Source organism: Sinohyriopsis cumingii, chromosome 16, assembly GCF_028554795.1.
Source record: "Sinohyriopsis cumingii isolate HCF-2022 chromosome 16, ASM2855479v2, whole genome shotgun sequence".
NCBI lineage: Eukaryota > Metazoa > Mollusca > Bivalvia > Unionida > Unionidae > Sinohyriopsis > Sinohyriopsis cumingii.
This window is the reverse complement of record NC_142976.1, coordinates 88,327,855-88,346,254: the sequence shown is the minus strand read 5'-3', so window position 1 is coordinate 88,346,254 and position 18,400 is coordinate 88,327,855. Positions and strand designations below refer to the sequence as shown.

The 18,400-nt window shown below is 42.7% G+C and overlaps 1 protein-coding gene across 1 annotated transcript in view; it reads left to right on the top strand.

Moving 5' to 3' along the window:
- LOC149780957 (phosphatidylcholine translocator ABCB4-like) overlaps window positions 1-18,400 on the top strand; it is a 55,322-nt gene that overhangs the window by 16,965 nt on the left and 19,957 nt on the right. Inside the window, exons 8-13 of the mRNA XM_089938056.1 lie at window positions 13,495-13,598; window positions 14,032-14,199; window positions 14,452-14,556; window positions 15,398-15,475; window positions 15,949-16,032; window positions 17,989-18,192. Coding sequence (XP_089794182.1) covers window positions 13,495-13,598; window positions 14,032-14,199; window positions 14,452-14,556; window positions 15,398-15,475; window positions 15,949-16,032; window positions 17,989-18,192 — 743 coding nt within the window. The remainder of the gene's footprint in view (window positions 1-13,494; window positions 13,599-14,031; window positions 14,200-14,451; window positions 14,557-15,397; window positions 15,476-15,948; window positions 16,033-17,988; window positions 18,193-18,400) is intronic.

Genomic DNA, 18,400 nt, shown 5'->3' with positions numbered 1-18,400 from the left:
CTGTTCAGATCGATGTAATCTTCGGGCTGTCCCTTGATTTCAAACTCGATGGGAGCGGAATCGGTCAGTGAGGAGACGGGATGAAATTCCACCCATTGGGATTCTTGCATGGTCATCATGGTGGGCGGCATGGCAAACAGATCCAGTTCCGACTTGGAACAGGCGCATGACTCTCGGTGCATCATTTTTTTTTTGTTGCTGTGTCTCAATAATCGAAAACGTCTAAGTCTCGAAAGGTTCTTCTTTTCTTTGCCTTTCTAGTTTTAGAAGTGTGAAGTCTGGTGAAAGGGTGTTTTCTTCGTCGTCTCTTTCTGCCTTGTCCTTGCTGAATGCCTGACTCGGTAGCGTGCAGGGCATTTATAGGTGTGTCTCGTTGGCCCAAAAGGTCTTTACCCGTTTGTAGCAAGACATTTTTGCCTGCCCTCATGAAAGCTTCTTTAGGGTTTTCTTTGTCGATGATGACATTTTGGAGAAATTCTTTGCCTTGCGTCAGTACCGCATCTTTCAAGGCGTGCAATCCGCGTGTCACCATCGGTTTCAACACCGGGGCCACCGAACGAAAGGCCGATTTTAACATATCTCCTAAACCGTGTCCTCGCTGTCAAGCAACCCCTCGGTACGCTGGATACATGACTTACGAATCGTGAGAGAACCGTTTTCGAAAATGGAGTTTCACCGTGACTTTTCCTTTGGTGAATGGAATATTTTGTCCCAAATCTCCTTTTATAGCAATGTTGACCGTGTCCAAATACGACTTGCTGACAGGCAAATAGTGAGGATGTACAAATTCGCGGTGGACGTGGTAAGTGTTTCCACCTTCATCGTCAGTGGCCGTGGCAGAATTTACTTTGAAAGGAATGACACGCAGTAACGGCACAGAGGTGTGTCCCACCACGTTGTACTCCACCACATCGGAGTACACAAACATCAAATTCAGTCCCAGGTTCAGTTCTACCGGGAAACGAAAATACCTTGCAAAATGCCCGTTGTTGTCAATCTCTGCTTTCTCAATTTTTTTGGAGTGCTTATCCGTGACCAAATTGAGGTCTCCACCCAAAATGTCATACAATTCAGGGCACAATTTAATACGTATACTTTTTTCCTCACTTTCAAATTTGATGAATAGACGGTGAGACAGTTTGTGGTACTCAATGGTGACACGTTTTTTTTAGTCCGGTCAGAACTTTGTCAAATGCTGCATAGAATTTGTTAGCGATGGCCTCCACCAGATGTTGACCACTAAAATAATGGCCTGAGTTAATTTTAAAGTGATAAATGTAAAAAGGAGGAGAAGTGTCACTGCTGCTGCGGGGAATTGGGGTCTTGGGAAGTGTTTTATGTTCAGAAGTGTGCATCATGGTTTGCTGCACTGTTGGGTCCAGAATTTCGACGTCAAAAGAGTTTTGAGTTTCAGTGATGTTTTTGATTTGTGTTGGGTGAATCATTTCTACCAAAGCCACTTCCCAATGGGCTTCATGATCTAATGGGATGGCCTGAGGTAATTTGGCCGTGTAACAGCACAACGTGTTGTGGGGAAACACCTCCATGGAACTGTCACTGGGTAAGGTTAAGTAAAATTGGTTTTGGTGACTCATAATTCCAGAGTTCTGTGGCTGTCCGAGGGGTTACTGGACGTCAGAGGCGTGTCTCCGCCCAAAATGGGGTTGTTGTTGTTGTTATTGGAGTGGTGACTGACACTGGCATTGGACACAAGGTTCCCGTGGTTCCCGTTCGAGGAGAATTTCAGGGAGGGATTGGGAAGCAGGTAACCGATGCAACTGCTCAATAAAATGGTCCACAATTGTTTGTCTCCTTGTTGCAAACTCAAATTGGCAATGGCTGCCCCGATGACACAATACACCACGAAGATTTGGCAGAAAAAGACGATTTGCGTTTTAGGCACACGTTCTCCGCACCACACCCACAAGGGTTGTTTTTGTAAATCTTGCAGAGAAGAACTGGGTGAAGAAGTGGTCGACGTAGCTGCGTCTATGTGAAAGGGCATGATGGTCACTTCTTTTTATAGTCGATGACTTGCGAAGCGTCGATCCAAGAATCAAAACTGGGTGGATATCCTTTCCAACGTACTTTGACTTCTTTGACACGTCGTTTGCCCACTTTACGGGTTCTGCGTTCGAGAATGCTTTCGATCGTCGTACACGTCGTCTTCTTTTTTGGTGACACGTTGTAACTCGGGCAAATAAAACGTTCCTTTGAGCACTTCTCCGTTCATGTCTTCCAATTTATAGACGGCAGGATGACGGCCATGCACTCGTCCAGTGACACGAAACAATTCGGTCGTCCAGTTAGGTAAGTAACCTTTGTCGAAAGTGCGTTTGGTTTTGCCAATGCGCACCCAATCTCCTACGGCCAACTCTCCACTTTTCTTGGGGACAGCCCTCGTCGGAGACGTACCAAACAGGCGCTCAAACACCAACACTTCGTTCTCGGGAGTCACTTCTTGCGGGGCACGTCCGATGCTTCGATGGTAAGATTGGTTGTACGCTTGCACCAGGTGCGGTAAGATGTCGATGTACTTCAGAGTGTGGTGATGCGTAAAATATTTCCACATGCGTTCTTTCAAAGTGCGTTGAAAACGTTCCACGATGCTGGCTTTGGTTTCGGGATTCTCGGTGGTAAAAAAATGAATGTCACGTTTCTTTAATTCTTTTTGGAAAGCTTGGTTCAGAAATTCGGTGCCTTTGTCCGTTTGCCATCGAAGAGGGTGGCGGCCACTTTGTTTCAACACTTGTTGCAGGGCTCGCACTAACTCGCTGCTCGATTTGGAAGTCAAGGGTACGACCCAGGCAAATTTGGAAAAGACGTCGATGACACAAAACAAATATTTGTAGCCACGATTGTAGCTGACCAAATGAGAGACATCGGCTCAATCGGCTTGCCATTGATGATCGATGCCTTCCACTCGGGTGCGACTTCTGGCAAACTTGCGTCGAATGGGTTTGTGTAAAGTGTAGGTAGCTTGTTCTTGTAACCATCGTTGCACTTGAGGTAAACGGAGACTTTTCAGTCGCATTTTGGCAGCACGATACAATTTTTGAACTTCTGCGTAACCTGCAGGATGGGAGGGATCGTAGTAAATGCTGGCTAACACTTTTTCCATTTTTTGTGTTTGTTTGTGTGTTAATAGGACACCCACTCTTGAAGGATGCTACTCTTTTCCTCTTGGGGTATTTTCTTGGATTGCAGTGATTTGCGTGTGCGACCGACAATAGGTGTCGAGGAGGAGGAGGATGTGTGAACAGGGGATATCGGTTCTTCTTTCACTTCTGTCTTCACTTCTGTCTTCACTTTCTTTTTCTCTTGTGATGAAGAAGGGGTGGCCATCATCTTTTTAATCCATCCAATTCTGTAGGTAGGTGGTGTTGTTAACTTGGTACTTTTTCTGGTGGAGTTTGAAACCCTTCTTCTTCTTCTTCTCCTTTTTCTGTCTTGGTCACTGGTACTGGTACTGGTACTGGTGATGGTGCTGGACTTTTCATCAAGGTCTTAAAATCTTTCAGAGTGGGTAGAGCTGTTTCGTCTAAAGCTTTCTGGTGAAAGAGTTGCAGTCGTTGCAAGAGTTGACCATACTTTTGCGATTTTTCTGTTTCGGACAAATCTTGGCGATCCATCAAGGACTGCAATTCGTGTTGTAACTGGGACATCTCGCTCAAATGGGGAATGGGAGGTAAATGCGGGGTGCGTTGTTCTTGCCAACGATGGTATTCCATCCATCGTTTGTAAGGCACTAAAGCTAGTTTTCGTCCTTCCCTGGGGTTGTCAGGGGTCAATTCTGAGATCTTGGGACTTCCGAAGGCCTTTTTATCTTGCTCCCACCAGTCCTCCCAACATGGTTCCCAAGACTCCTTTCAGTAAGGGACCTAACAAGAGGGGTAAAATGCCTCCACGTTGGACCAACATCTTCTTCTTTTGACGAATGGGAATTTTCTTTTGAACCATTTGACGAAGAACGTGACGATGTTTGCTTAAGCATTGTTTCTGGTGTTTGGACAAAGGGATCGTGCCTTTCAAGACGTTCAAACAGCATTCGCACACGGTATCGATGACCTCTTTGGAGGCTGATTGAATGAGTTTTTTTCGTAGGGGTGGAGAAGCTTTGGACAGGACAGATAACATGTCCCCATGTTTGACTAAACGAGGAGGCAGACCTTTTCTTTTCTTTCCTTGGGGCTGTTTAGAAGAGGGATGTTTTCTGGAGGGTGACATCTTTGAGTCTTCAGCACCAAAAACACTGATACCCCTACTTGGTCACAGACCTTTTTTATACTGGAACGCGTCGCCACTGATTGTCTTTACGTCGTATCAGTTTGAGGACAGGCATGGCACTTCGTGCAGGGGTACGTAACTGACTAAATCGAGCCAGTTCTTGCTTGGACAAATCCAGTAAACTTTGTAACATGCCCGATCTTTCTTGGACTTTGATTTTGGGAGAAGGTACTTTGTGAGCAGCAGCCACTGCCACTAAATTGGAGGGTCCTGCCAGTAGGGAAGTTCTTCTTGGGGTCATCAACGGAGATGTTCTTGGTGTGATCAACGTCTCCAAATACTCTTCAGTTCTTGGTGTCATCAACGGAGAAGTGGATGAACGTGAGGCTGCCGGAGACGCAGTCACCGCCGTGGCAGGTCGTGGTTTGCGAGTGTAAAGTTGCGTCCTGGCCGAAGTGCCTCTCTTGCGACTAGTTTTCTTCTGTGGACTTTTCATTTTCTGGGGGCTTCTTTTCTTTTTCCGGGGTGGCGTCTGGTAAGAGGAGGGTCCCGCCACTGGAGAAGTTCTCCTTGGAGACCTGGTCTTTTTCTTCTTCTTGGAGCTTCGTTTGACTTTTTTCTTGGGGAGAACTTTGGGGGCATTAGGATCCCATCTTAAGAGAGAGCGAATGATGACCCCTCCTAGAGTACCGCTCCCTCCAGGTTTCAAAATGATTTGTTTTTTTGGTTTGAGTGTCGATGCGGGGATCGGCCAGTTGGGTCAAAGCGACTTTGTTTCGATCAAAAAAGCGTTTGGTTTGATGAGGAATCTGAATGATTCCTTGGAGTAATTGACGTGCCGTCACCGTGAACCATCGTAAGACTTCTTTGAGACTAGCTTCTAAGACACGAGTTCGTGTTTGTGGATTTTTTTCTCGACTGATGCCAAACAAGGCACGAATCAATTTGACGGGAAGATGCGACTGAAGGGACGTCATGTTCAAAATGTGTGTGAGACAGACGAAAAGGGTCTGAGGTTTTTATAGATTTTTTTTGTGGAGTGAAATTAAGTCGAGGACGGAGACGTGTACAGGACAAGCCCTCCGTCTTGGCACCAGTGGTGAAACAAGTGGGTACGAAATCGCAAATCCTCGGGGGTCGTAGGTTTCAAATCGACGAGTAAATAGGCATGTGGAGTTTGAGTGGCATCGTCGTACGCCTGAGTCAGCCAAGGTGTCCCCAACTGTTTGGCTAAGACTTGCACTTGCGATTTATCTCGAGGGCTTTTAAACAAGACCACGTAATGCGCATTGAGACTGATGGTGCGATGGGCTTTACTTTGTTGAAACAAATTTTGGGTGATGTAAACGACACTGGCATTACGGTGATGCCCTTTGCGCGTGAACCACAGTTTAATTTCTTCTTCGTCTTCTCCTAACATGTCGTCAAAAATGACCAAATGGGTTTGACGGGAGTCAGAGACGATGCCGTCGTCTTCTTTAGGAATGCCTTCCACAAACACGATGGAATCGCCTTGACTTTCTCGCAAGAGGCTGTACGCCGATTGCCACTCTTTGTAAAACCACACGATCCGCTGAGGTGGTCGATCGATCAAATAATGTTTATGTTCGATCAAACGTTTGACGAATTCGGTTTTGCCTGAACCGCTAGGTCCTGCAATGAGCATGTTAAAGGGATGGCGAAGATACAAAGCCTCCCAACTGGCACGATCTAAGTGTTCGTCGATGACTTTGACAGTAGAGGAAGAGGGAGCAGAGAGAGCAGAGGTAGCCATAGTGTCTGGAATATCACTTGTGACACAAAAACAAACAAGACGAGAGTTTATATACTTTTTTCAGGACACGTTTATTGAATGTTTTAAACATGAATACGGAAGACAAAAAATACATAAAAGCCAAAGGCTTAAGTACAAGGATAAAAGGCACATGATAACCATCAACGTGGAATAAACACAAGTGTCTGTACAACATGTTTTGGGTAATGTTCTGACCAGTTCTATAGGGGGTAAGGTCACACAAGTGTCCTCCCGAAAGGGTCTTTCAGGCCTGTCCACGACAGTCCTGTCCTGGGTGACGGGTTCTTCTGGCACCGTCACTTACACAGGTTGAAAAGTCGCAAGGCTCACAATCGCATTCCACTTCAGAAACCCCACGCTTGAATTGTGCCTGTCTAAACTTGTTTTGTGTTTCTCTGAAAGCATTCATCTTGTTCGCTCGGTCTTGGTAGTCACAATGAACTATCGATCTTGCCTAGGGTTCCTTTTTATATACAGACCAATACCGACGTGTTCATACGGTAAGGTGAAATGATTGGAAAGTCGCACTCGCTTCTGGTACACGATTTGATAGACTTTTTTCCAAGGGTCGACTGACGATGTGGTGAGTGGGTAAACGTACAATCTTGTTGGGTTGATAGGTGGTCACTTTAAAGTTTCCATCCTCTCCCGATTGCAAGGCTTCTTTCAATACCCCAAAGTTCACCACACGACTGGTACGTTAATTCAGAGTCAATCCTTTCACTTTACACCTCGTGTGCACTTCTCCTTGTGGGTCCCGGTATTCGTAGCCGTAATTTTTGGGACCACCACTGACGAAACTTAGAATCTTGTCGTCGGGATGTTTGTCTGTCCAGGCTCCTAAACGGTCTCCTTCGATGTCAGGGTGCTGTTGACTCGGGTGATGGATGTAAATGCAACTGTCCGTGTCAAAGTACTGGACGCGTTCCCCTAACAGTTCTAAAGCTTCGTACAATTTTAAGCGAGCATGAGCTGTCACGTAAGCCGCAATGATGACATTTCCAAATGGGTCGTCTTGTACAAAGTCCAGATCTTCTTCGTAATTGACCAAGATCAAATCCTCGCGAACGACGTCCACGTGTTTCATGTATTTGGTTTTGTCGTGAATCATCTGAAAGTAGCGGGAAGGTTCTGTCAAATATTCCGTCTTGGGTAAACACGGTCGTTGTGCCATTTTACCCCACAAGCAATTTAACATCACTTTGGCAAACGACCGCCTGCCTTCGTTTTTCTCGATGTGGTCTAAAGGAATACCGTCTTGTTCATAGTATTTCTCTTTGAATGTCTTTTCGTCTTCGGAAGTGTGACACCAGGAAGGATAGCCGCTGGTTTCTTGTTTCAGTTTCAAAAAGGCATCCACGTAGTCGGCGAAAATGCCTTTCTGACTGGGATCACCCTTGTGGTATTGTTGTGTCTTGGGAAAGTGGCAAATTTCGTACACTTCTAACAGTTGGTATCCCATGTCCAGAGCATTGAACAATTCTACGCTGACCCAGGTTCCCGTCAAGGCCCGTTCTTTCTGGGTGTGCTGACAAGGTTGGTCTTGGTTGCACGTATCGGCACAAGTACGGCACAAAGGAAACATCAGTTTGCCTTGGCAATGGTGAGGTAAGACGGGATGGTATAGGTTCGTGGGAGGCAAAACTTTACACTTGATCAAGCCTTCGTATTTTCGATGTTTTTCAGGTCGATGTGTTCCGTGAACAATTGTGGGTGCCCTGCAGGAAAGCGACAATATTTGCACACGTAGGGATACAGCGAACACACGTCCAAGTATTTGATTTCTTCTCCTTTCTCTTCGTCGGCTTGGTACAGCAAACAGGTGGCATTGGTCCTTCCTCCGTACAAACTATCCCTCGGGTTTAGGGGGTCCACCCACTGGTAACTTTCTACGAGGCGTTTAAATTCGGGATCGGTTTTCATACGGTGATCGTACTCGTGTTCCCACATTTCCACCACTTGGTATCCTTGCTGTTCTAACTTTAGGCGTCGCTGACAAGTGTCCTGGTACAAGTCTTCCATGGTTCGTTGTAAAAACTGATTTTTAGTGCTACGATCAGGGTAACAGACGGGACATCCGTGAAATAAGCAACCGTTAAATTCGTACACGATCTTGGGGTTTTCTAAGTCCCAGCCATCGACCGAATACGTTCCAATGGTCTTTTCGCCTCCTCCGTTGCGGGCATGCTGAATCCATTTGTCTTCCTTGTCGCACAAGTAATGTAACCAACGTAGGGCTTTGACCGAGTATTGACGTTTGACATAGTGGGTCGTTTGAGGACTGATGACAGCCACGGTGTTTTCAGGCATGAATCGTTGTTGATACACTAAGGAACACGCTTTGGCAATGGTGCAAGCTTCTTTCAAAGGATCGACCCCTCCGTGTTCCATGAACAGTTCTCGAAATTTTCCACAGCAACGCCGTAAAATGTCCACGTCGGAACGACAATACTTTAGCATTTCTTCCTGAAAGTCGAAAGGGTCGAAGGCGTGAGCCTGGTACCAAGCGTAGAAAGCTTCTCGTTGTTCGGTACGCATGTTGTCGGGGTCGTAATAGTGAGCCTCAAGCAAATGGGGTAGAACGGCGTGTTGATTGGCTTCCGTATTGAAAAAGTGTGGAAAGTACCCTTTAGCCATTTCTGTCATTCCAAACGTTTTAGGCATTCGACTCAAAGGCATGGCCAAATAGCTCATCGAATCTTTAAACTGCACTTGTCCCACTTGCATGAAAATGATTTTGGCTCCGTTCAAAGTCACTTTAGGACGTTCGGTGCCTTGTTCCGTATAGTATCTGAGAAGAAACTGTCCATCGTATCCAGAGAAAGTGTGAGCCATCACTGTGGCATGACGATGACAATCTCCGTAACGTTCGATGTCCTCTTGGCTCCACGTCTTGTCGATGGGGTCTAAGACCCATTGGGCAAAATCGGCTAACGTGTTCGGTCCTCGAAAGATTTTTTCACGTCCTCCGGGAATCTTGCTGCAGTGAGGGCAATGACTGAAGATAGGTTCTTGAATGCACTTCTCGCACGCTCGATGAGCCACGCAGAAATTAGGAATGTGAATGCCAGTCTCTTGCATGCATTCGAAATCGAAAAAGATGAAATTGCCTTTCTTCTTGTGACCGTCCTCTTTCTCTGGTGGGGGTTGGTATTTTTGCACGTAGCATTCGTGTTGCAAGTCCACGATGTGGTGACAAATGTGAAATTTTTTTTTCCTGAACATGCGTGTGTCTTGGCACTGTTGGTACGTAGGCCTTGTCCACACGTAGGGTACAATCTCAGGAGTTGACAAGCACATTTCTGCTGTGAACCTTGCGTCTTCAGATGTTGTTGGTAACAGGCAGGGCTGACAAACGTGCGCAGACAAGCAGGACAATTTACTCTTTCTTGTCCTTCGCTCAGACAGGGTGGAGAGGCCAAACATCCTGAGCATTTCCATCCGCAATGTTTGTGTTGCTCTCGATTGTTATAGCCATAGTCACATTTCTCACAGTAATAACTGTATCCCAGGAATCCAGTGATAGTGGTAATCATATCGAAATGGTCATCGTGATAATAGACATGAATGTATTTTCCGTCCTTAAAGTCTTTCCCTCGAAACAACAGAGGTCCGCGCATTTCTTGAGGGTGCACTTTCAAGGTGTAGAATGGAGCTAGGACATCTTACAATTTTTGCATCTCAGGAATGCCACAGGGTGTGTCTTTGGACAGTCCGGCTTGTTGTAACAGGAGTTCTGCTTCGTTTCGTTGTTTGGCTCGGTCGGATCGTTGAATAGTTTTCCAGGCTCTTTTCCATTCTGCCGTGTCGTTCTTGTTGGCATAGGTTCGTCCCACCACGATGGCTCGGGCTAAACACATCTGGTCTTGAGAATTGTGAATTTGGACGAGACTCTTTTTGGTGTTGCGAAGGTCGTTCACCAATAACACCTTATTGCGTTGTCCGGTCCCTTGAGGAGGAGAGACGTGGGCCATTTTCAGTGTGGCTTTACCATCGGTGATGTCAAACTGGTCATTAGATTGTTGTACGTGTTGAATCTTGTCCATGGCTTTGGAAGGGGTTAGTTCTGCGGGTCTGCTAAACTCGATCCAAACAGGGGATTTCAAGCTGTCGTGATCTATGGATAGTGTCAAGCGATCGTCTTCTTTGGGTTGACATTGTCGCTTGAGTGCGGTGAGCAAAGAATCCCACATCTCGGTGATAAACCCTTCTGCTTTCTCCAATGGTACGTCGGACTTGAAATCTTTAAACTTCAATGTGTAGGTGTAAGCCGTGGTTCTAAATTTTCTAGAGGAGTGCTTTTCCGTCTCTCGAATGGAATAGTACTTTTCAGGGTTGACTAAGGGTGGTGAACTTTGTTTAGAGGGTTCGGATTCTGGTTCACTCATGTCCTCTTCAAAATCACTGGCATGAATTTGTGCCAAGATTTCAGCTCTGGTACGAGGCGATAGATCACGTTTCTGCCTCTTACTTTCTTCTTCTTTCTTCTCGAATGAATAGGATCGTTTCATCTTGAGTGCAAAACGTCAAATGACTCAAGTTTAAACACCATAGACTAATTTATAGTCATGGCAAACCAGCGTATATAAAAGGGTGTGTGTCTTGTCCTTTCACTATTCATTTCACTCTCAAACCGAGCACAACGATGGAAGAGACTACCCAGATGGAACGTTTCATCAGAGCTTTGCGAGGGGTCATTAGAAAATTCTCTTCAGACCAGCCGACGGACTACTCTCCTTCCTTTCGTAATAAAAGTCAAGATACTTGCTATATCTGTCAGAAGAAAGGGCATTGGTCTTCAGAGTGTCCAGACCGTCAAAAAAGAAGAAAAACCAGGGGCTAGAAAAGACAAAAGTCAAGATACCTGTTATTATTGTCAAATAAAGGACATCAGTCTCCAGATTGCCCAAAAAAGAAACAAGAGGAGTCAGAAGAAAAGAGGGATTCTTCTTCAGAAGAGAGAGATTCTTCAGAGGAAGAATGCAGCCAGGTGAAGAAAAAGAAACAGGAGAAGAAAAGAAGAAGGGAAGAAAGTGAGGAGGAAGAGGAGGAAAAGACTGTGACGGTGAAGAAATTGAAAAAAAAGAGAGAGTAAAAAAAAAGAAACAGAAGAAGTGTATGAACTTTATAAAGTGTTCTGTTGTGAATTGTGAATTGGATTGTAACTATGGAGAAAAGAATACATTAATTATATCAGGTAAGTGTCTTTGAGTTTTGATTTTAAATAAGAAGCTACACTCACGCACTCATACACAGACACGTACTATAAGGATAAAATGGGTTTTTTTGTGTTGATTTTTGAGTTATTGGCAAATTGAAAGGCTATCTCTTTTCGAGAGAAGTGGGTGGCCCTGAAAAGGGCCTTTTTTTGGTGTAGGGGTGAGTTTAAGCAATCAACTTTAACTGCCTTAAGCCTTTGCCACGGCCGAGGCCTACTTCTGATGATGATGACTGGGTTGAAATCACTAAGGATGGTACGATAGGCTTAGTCACAGGGTTGGCGTGTTTAGCTCGGGAAGGTCGTATTCTCTTCGGTCGTGATAAAGAAGTCTGATACGTTTGTTTCAGACTTCTTAACTCTGCTAAAATGTCCAACTTTACCGTGGCCGTTTGATTTTCACCCTCTTGTTTCTTTGCTGCTACTTCTTGCTGTTGTTGTTTTTTTCTTACCTCTTCTTGTTGCTGTTGCTGTTGCTGTAGGAGAAAAGCTTGTTCCGCTTCCTTTTGTCGTTGCATAAATTTCTCCAATTCTTCTTTCTGTCTCTGTCTAAAATTCTCCACTTGCGGTAATGAAGAATGAGACGAAGGTTCCGGAACAAATTCTTGCGAGGTAAGAAAATCCACAAAATCCCAATGTACCTCTTCTGAAAGTAAGTCCGGGTTCCCTTGGGCGGTCTCCACTGCTGGTGCACCCCAGTGAATCGTTTTCTGAGTTTCCGTCATGTTGAATCACTGTCTCGCATCGATTGACTGCACACAGGCGCTAGCGAATCTATATAGACCACGTGACGTCACAGACTGCTCTCTTCGGATTGGATGCGGGCTGACTGAATTTTGTCACGCGTGTTTGTATTGGTCAATGAACTCAATCCGTTTCAATCCTTCCTCTCCCTGTAAATAAGCGCAGTTCAGCGCAATCACTCACCTGTTCTCGGAGCCTCAAGATGTGGACCGACGTTCAATCTTCCACCCTTGTGTCAACAATGATGTTCAGGACGGACATACCCATGTATGTCCGATCCAAGTGGACTGTTGTCGATAGGACAGATACTAGTCTATGGATGAGAAGAGTTTACATAGAAAGACAAGGATGCCTCAAGAGGGTACTTGTGTATGGACCTGCAGTTAGAAGGAGTTTAAGAAGAAGAAGATGTGACAGATGCCATCTATGTTAATATTAACATAAAACCAAAGGCCCTTTTCAGGGCCACCCACATTTCTCGAAAAGAGACTGACTTTCCATTACCTACCCCTTTTTTAAAAAAAAATTTTTTTTAAAAATCCCATGTTCAATTCCCCTTGTCCCTAAAGTAATTTTTTTAACATGTTCAATTCCCCTTGTCCCTAGACAAACCCAAACTCTATTCCCATGTTCAATTCCCCTTGTCCCTAGACAGACCCAAACTATATTCCCCATGTTCAATTGCCTTTGTCCCTAGAGTGACCCAGCAATATCTCCATGTTAAATTTTTATTGTTCGAATGCCTTTGTCCCTAGAATGGATATTTCCTTTTTTTTTTTTCCTTTCTCCAATGTTAAATTCCATTGTCGCTAATCTTACCCAGGGTTTTTTGCCCATGTTAAATTTCCATTGTCGCTAATCTTACCCAGGGTGGTTAATGTTAAATTTCCATTGTCGCTAATCTTACCCAGGCGTGTTTTTAATGCTAATTTCCATTGTTGCTAATCTCACCCCATTCACTACTAATATAAATACAATAATCATCTAGACAGATTTAGGATGCGTAACACGTTTCAAGCGCATTATTGATTGAGTTTCAAAAGTCTACATTTAGAGATCACACTTTACCCCACCCCAAGGGCTCGATAATAGGTGATAGCATTAATGGCAGCATGCTAAATAATAGTGGACAATTATTTCCGTGGTTATGAGAGTCTTGAAATATTCATTTCGAGCGTTTTACGCGAATTCTCTTTTGAACTCATATGTTTTATACAATTCAATTCTCATCATCTGACTTTATAGATGTTTGTTACATTGGTTGTTAACCTTTCTTCCTAACCGATTATCTCTTGTGAATGTTTTTTTTATAAAAAAAATTAATAAAATACATTATCATTTGTAATAAAGATTTATTTAACGTTTTTATTGCTTAATACTTTTAAACGGGTGATAATAGTTTTTACTCTAGTAAGTCTAAATTAACCCGATCAAGCTGTACATTCCAATTGTTTTAGCGGTAGTCATTCTTGGAGCACTGTCATTATGAAACCGAACTTATATTCTCCAGTTTTGGATGAGTTGGAGCACGATATTACGGATTTCCCTGCCAGGAAAGTGGACTTTTCAAACCCAGTCAAGGAGCAACCGCTCAGCCAAGAGAGTCATAATACGGTGGGTCAATGTGACACGATTATTTTAATTTTAGGGGGAGAGCACACGAGAAACGTATTAGATACACATAATATATCCGAAAACCTCTAATGATGATTTTTCAGTTAACTTTTCCTTTTCTCTTTTTCCTACTCTAAAAATAATTTCAGGCATATTACCTTCTGAAACGTGAAGTCCTAAACAACAGTGCAGCTATTTAAATAGAACGGGTTAATCTTCCCCGGGGCCAGTGGCAAATTCATAAGTTTGCTGCAATTATGTTCACCCATCTACCTTGAATAGTTGAACACACTGTAGTCGCTTAATTGGAAAGAACCTTGAACTCAGGCCGGCTTACGATTGTGAATGTCATGGTACGATTGTGAATGTCATACTACGATTGTGAATGTCATATTATACATTTAAATACTTACTGTGATGATTACTTGTTCAGGTTTCAGAAGAGAAAAAGGAGAAAGAAACTCTGCCTGAATTCTCCATGAAGAGAATTTTACATCTCAGTGCACCTGAATGGTATCTTATTGTCATGGGATGCATCACAGCTGTCATTGCAGGAGCCGTACCACCGAGCTTTTCCTTTCTTGTCTCGGAATTCCTCGGGGTAAGCATTATGTATTACACGTGTGTAGACATATTCTATACATTTATGCTGCAATGGTTTTTACACACATCTGCTGACGTAAGTTTTCTTGCATGACATAGAGACAATGTCACACCTTTAAAAGGTATTGCGTATGGCCGATGAAAGATAAAATATTCTAATCATTTTAAAGTCGATATTAACGATAAAATTACCAACACTTTTTGTTTTCTTTTACAAATTATCTTGTGGCATTTCCAATCCGTTTTTTAGGTTCTGAGCGGTGAGCCAGATCAGCAAATGAAGCAGGCAACTAACATTCTTGTTGCTATTACCATGGGAATTGCAGTTTTTAATGCTGTCTTGCGAGCGCTCTTGGTACGGATAAGTTCTTTCATTTTTTCCGGTCGATTATAATACATGTTGTCTTAATTGTTTCTCCCATCCTGCTACCCAATGGTGCATCACCTTGCAATTGAACATCTGTATTATATTTAGAGACAATTTGTCTTGCTTATAATGCTCAGTTTTCTCCCTACTAAACTGAAAATATAATAGTTTGACTGGCGGAAGGGTTTCGACATAACCCTCTGTAACTACCACTTGATCGGCCCTCCAAAAATTTCTCCCCTCCTCCAGTAACCATCTACCTCAGTTTCGTTTTCGGTCCTCGAGACCACAATATGGTACCGGCATATCGTGTATTTCGTCTCGACTTTCCTTTACGTGAAATGTCAGCTTTCCTTTGTGTGTGTGTGTGTATATATATATATATATATATATATATATATATATATATATATATATATATGTGTGTGTGTGTGTGTGTGTGTGTGTGTGTGAAGCCTGTCTTTCCGTTTGTTTTTCTGCCTTTCTGTCTATCCTCTGCTGATGTTTTTCGTTCATTGCACATACATTGCTTAATGAAATGTACCAAAGTTCACGTTACATCAGTTTTAAAACAGTTGAAGATCAAATACTTTGGATTCCCACCGTAAGACTAAATGAATGGTGTAATACCTGATATTAATTATGTTAATACCTGATATTAATTATGTTAATCACATTCCATCATAGGTTCATTGTTCAAATTGCATATGTATAGGTATGTATAGGTCTGTCCAGACGTATTTACATAGAAATAGATCTCTGCTTAGACTCATTCACATGTGTATAAGTCTGTACAAATGCATTCGTTGCTTTCATTTACCTATTACAGTTGATGTGCTTCACTAATGCTGGTGCTAATTTGACACGAAGATTAAGGACTATGACGTTCAGGGCCATTGTAAGACAGGTGGGTCAGTATTTTAGCTCATGGATTAGTTTCAGCAATAAAGTTTTCGGGATCAGTATGTCAAAGGACAGGATCACTATTTGCTTTTGTATTCATTCAATGTATATTGTGTGTCGCCGAATTCGCTAATTACGTTTTATTCAATTTCTAGATCCTGGTTTCCCAAAGATACATTCAAGCATAATGGAATAGTACCACTTCAAATATTTGTACGTAGGTTCTCATAAGAAGCCACCCTAATCTATCATATTGCGATAAAAATGAATCATTTGTTTTAGTGTATAAAAGAACTAACTGGTGTAGCTAAACCTATTACAGACTAACTGATGGTGTTAGATTTGGCAAAGAGAGATCAATGTTTGAGAAGGTTTACTAACCGGATACGCTTAATAATGATGATTCAGATTATATAAATGTTCCTCTCTGGGGGAAATCTCAACGTTTTGGGAATTCATCACGGTATTTCTTTGCAGAATATTGCATTCTTCGATGATCCAAGCAACAGCGTGGGTCACCTCACCACCAGACTAGCAAATGACTGTACCATGGTACAGGGGGTAAGTGATGTACAATAATTATACCTTCTGATGATGATGTTTAATTTTCCCTTGCGGCTGCGTTGATTTATTACAAAGGGTTGTTCTTGGTGTTAAGTTGTCATAGATCTTGGAGCTTTAGATCAGTTGCATTGTTAACACTATGACGTTGTTGCACTATGCCCGTACCTGAGCAGTCTTGATGATTGACCTCTAAGATCAAAAGTCGTCGGTTTGGATCCAGGATTGGGAAATTTGATTTTTAAATGTGTGCAGTATTTCGTTTTTGTTCTCTTACTCCTTGATAAGAAGCAGTCAATATACAGGATTCGCTATGACGTCCCTCCGTCAGTACGTCAAAATTGTTGCCGCAGGTGCTGTACAGAATGTGTTCTATATATTTTTTATATATAGTAAATCAACATCTTTTTAAGTTAACATTTTCATAAACGTAATAAAACACTAAAGAACCAACAGAAAATTATGTGTAATCCTACGTTTCGTTTCGAGAGTAACTAGCACTCCACCTGGGAAGCTAGTTGTTCCGGTAGTTGAAAACATTCGAGTCACTGTCATTATCTCTAGTCGTATAATAAATCTCCAAATTCTAATAACTGACCTTTTATTAAAATTAAAAGATTTAAAATATTTTAGAATGGATTTTGTTTCTTGATTATGTAGCACATGTCCATCAAGAAACAAAATAAAAGCAGATAAAGGTAAATGTCAAGTCAGTTACCTAGTTGAATGATTTGTTAGCAGGTTCTATGGTACGTTGTGGCTATTGGAATGGTTTAAATAACCGCCTACATGCAAGTTTGTCTTTGGTTAAAATTAGTTCTGAACATCAGTCCTCTGCTTGTAGTCATGTCAGTCGGTACCAACACACCTTTAGTCATGTCAGTCAGTACCAACACACCTTTAGTCATGTCAGTCGGTACCAACACACCTTTAGTCATATCAGTCGGTACCAACACACCTTTAGTCATGTCAGTCGGTACCAACACACCTTTAGGCATGTCAGTCGGTACCAACACACCTTTAGTCGTGTCAATCGGTACCAACACACCTTTAGTCATGTCAGTCGGTACCAACACACCTTTAGCAAGAAATTAAAGGTGAACCAATTTTCTGGTCACATCGCCAAAATACACCTCAATTGTTCAATACCGTGACGATGTTTATGATTTAAAATTGTTAATACATATTACAAAACCGAGTTCCAGATAAGATACGTATAAACGACACAATAAACTTCAATTTATCACCGCAATTTATTAACTTCTCAAAACTTAATCTCCAACAACCTGAATAATTGTATACGGCATTTTTGTTACAAGCAGCAAAGGTTTAAAAAAATATAACAAATAGATCTGATATAAATAAATATGTAAGTCCAAGACTTCAACTGATCGTCAGTATCAACATTTATTTTGCAAAACTACATAACTGCACTTTAGTTCTTGTTATTTAATTGTGCGTTACTAACACAATATGAGGATGGCTCTTTGAGATATATAATGTGTCGGCATGAACATATTGATATTCCCTATTTGTATCGCTCTGTGTGTGTGTGTGTGTGTGTGTGTGTGTGTGTGTGTGATTTAGTTCGTTTACGTTACTTTAACAATTGTAGTCTTATCTGCAGTGTGGCAGTTTATAGTTGTGTCTAGCACTGGGGCATCATGTCACAGACATATATCATCATGCCCCAACCAGTCACATTATTCTGACACCGGACTGATCAGTCCAAACACTAACCGCTTAATGCTGAGCACCAAGCGAGGGAATTCTAGTACCATTTTATAAGTCTTCAGTATGACTCAGCCGGGGTTCCAACCCGCGACCTCCCGATTCTGTGGAAGCTCTAACCCTTAGGCCACCGGAGCGGTCCTGTATCATTGACGTTCTACTAGTGCATGCCCTGCTTGTTACTGCTATTTTACAATTACATATCTAGTTTATATTCTTTTTCAGGTAACTGGGTTCAAAATCTGCACATTATTGGAATCTATATCAACAATCATTGTATCCGTAGTTATCGCTTTTTTCCATAGCTGGAAACTTACGCTTGTGACTCTGTCCTTTATGCCCATCATGATCGCTGTGGGAACAATTCAAGGACGGCTTATTACGAGACTTTCAAAATCAAATAAAATATCAGTCGAGGAAGCAGGTCAGGTATGTTATAGTGTAGCTTTATACGTAGCTTTAACAATTGTAGTCACTTCGCTACGATGTCTACAGTGCGGCAGTTTATGTGATGTATAGTACTGGGACATCGTTCCACAGACATGTAGTATCATGTCCCAACCAGTCACATTATCCCGACACCAGGCCGACCAGTCGTCACATTAACCTCATAATGCTGAGCGCCAAGCAATGTAGC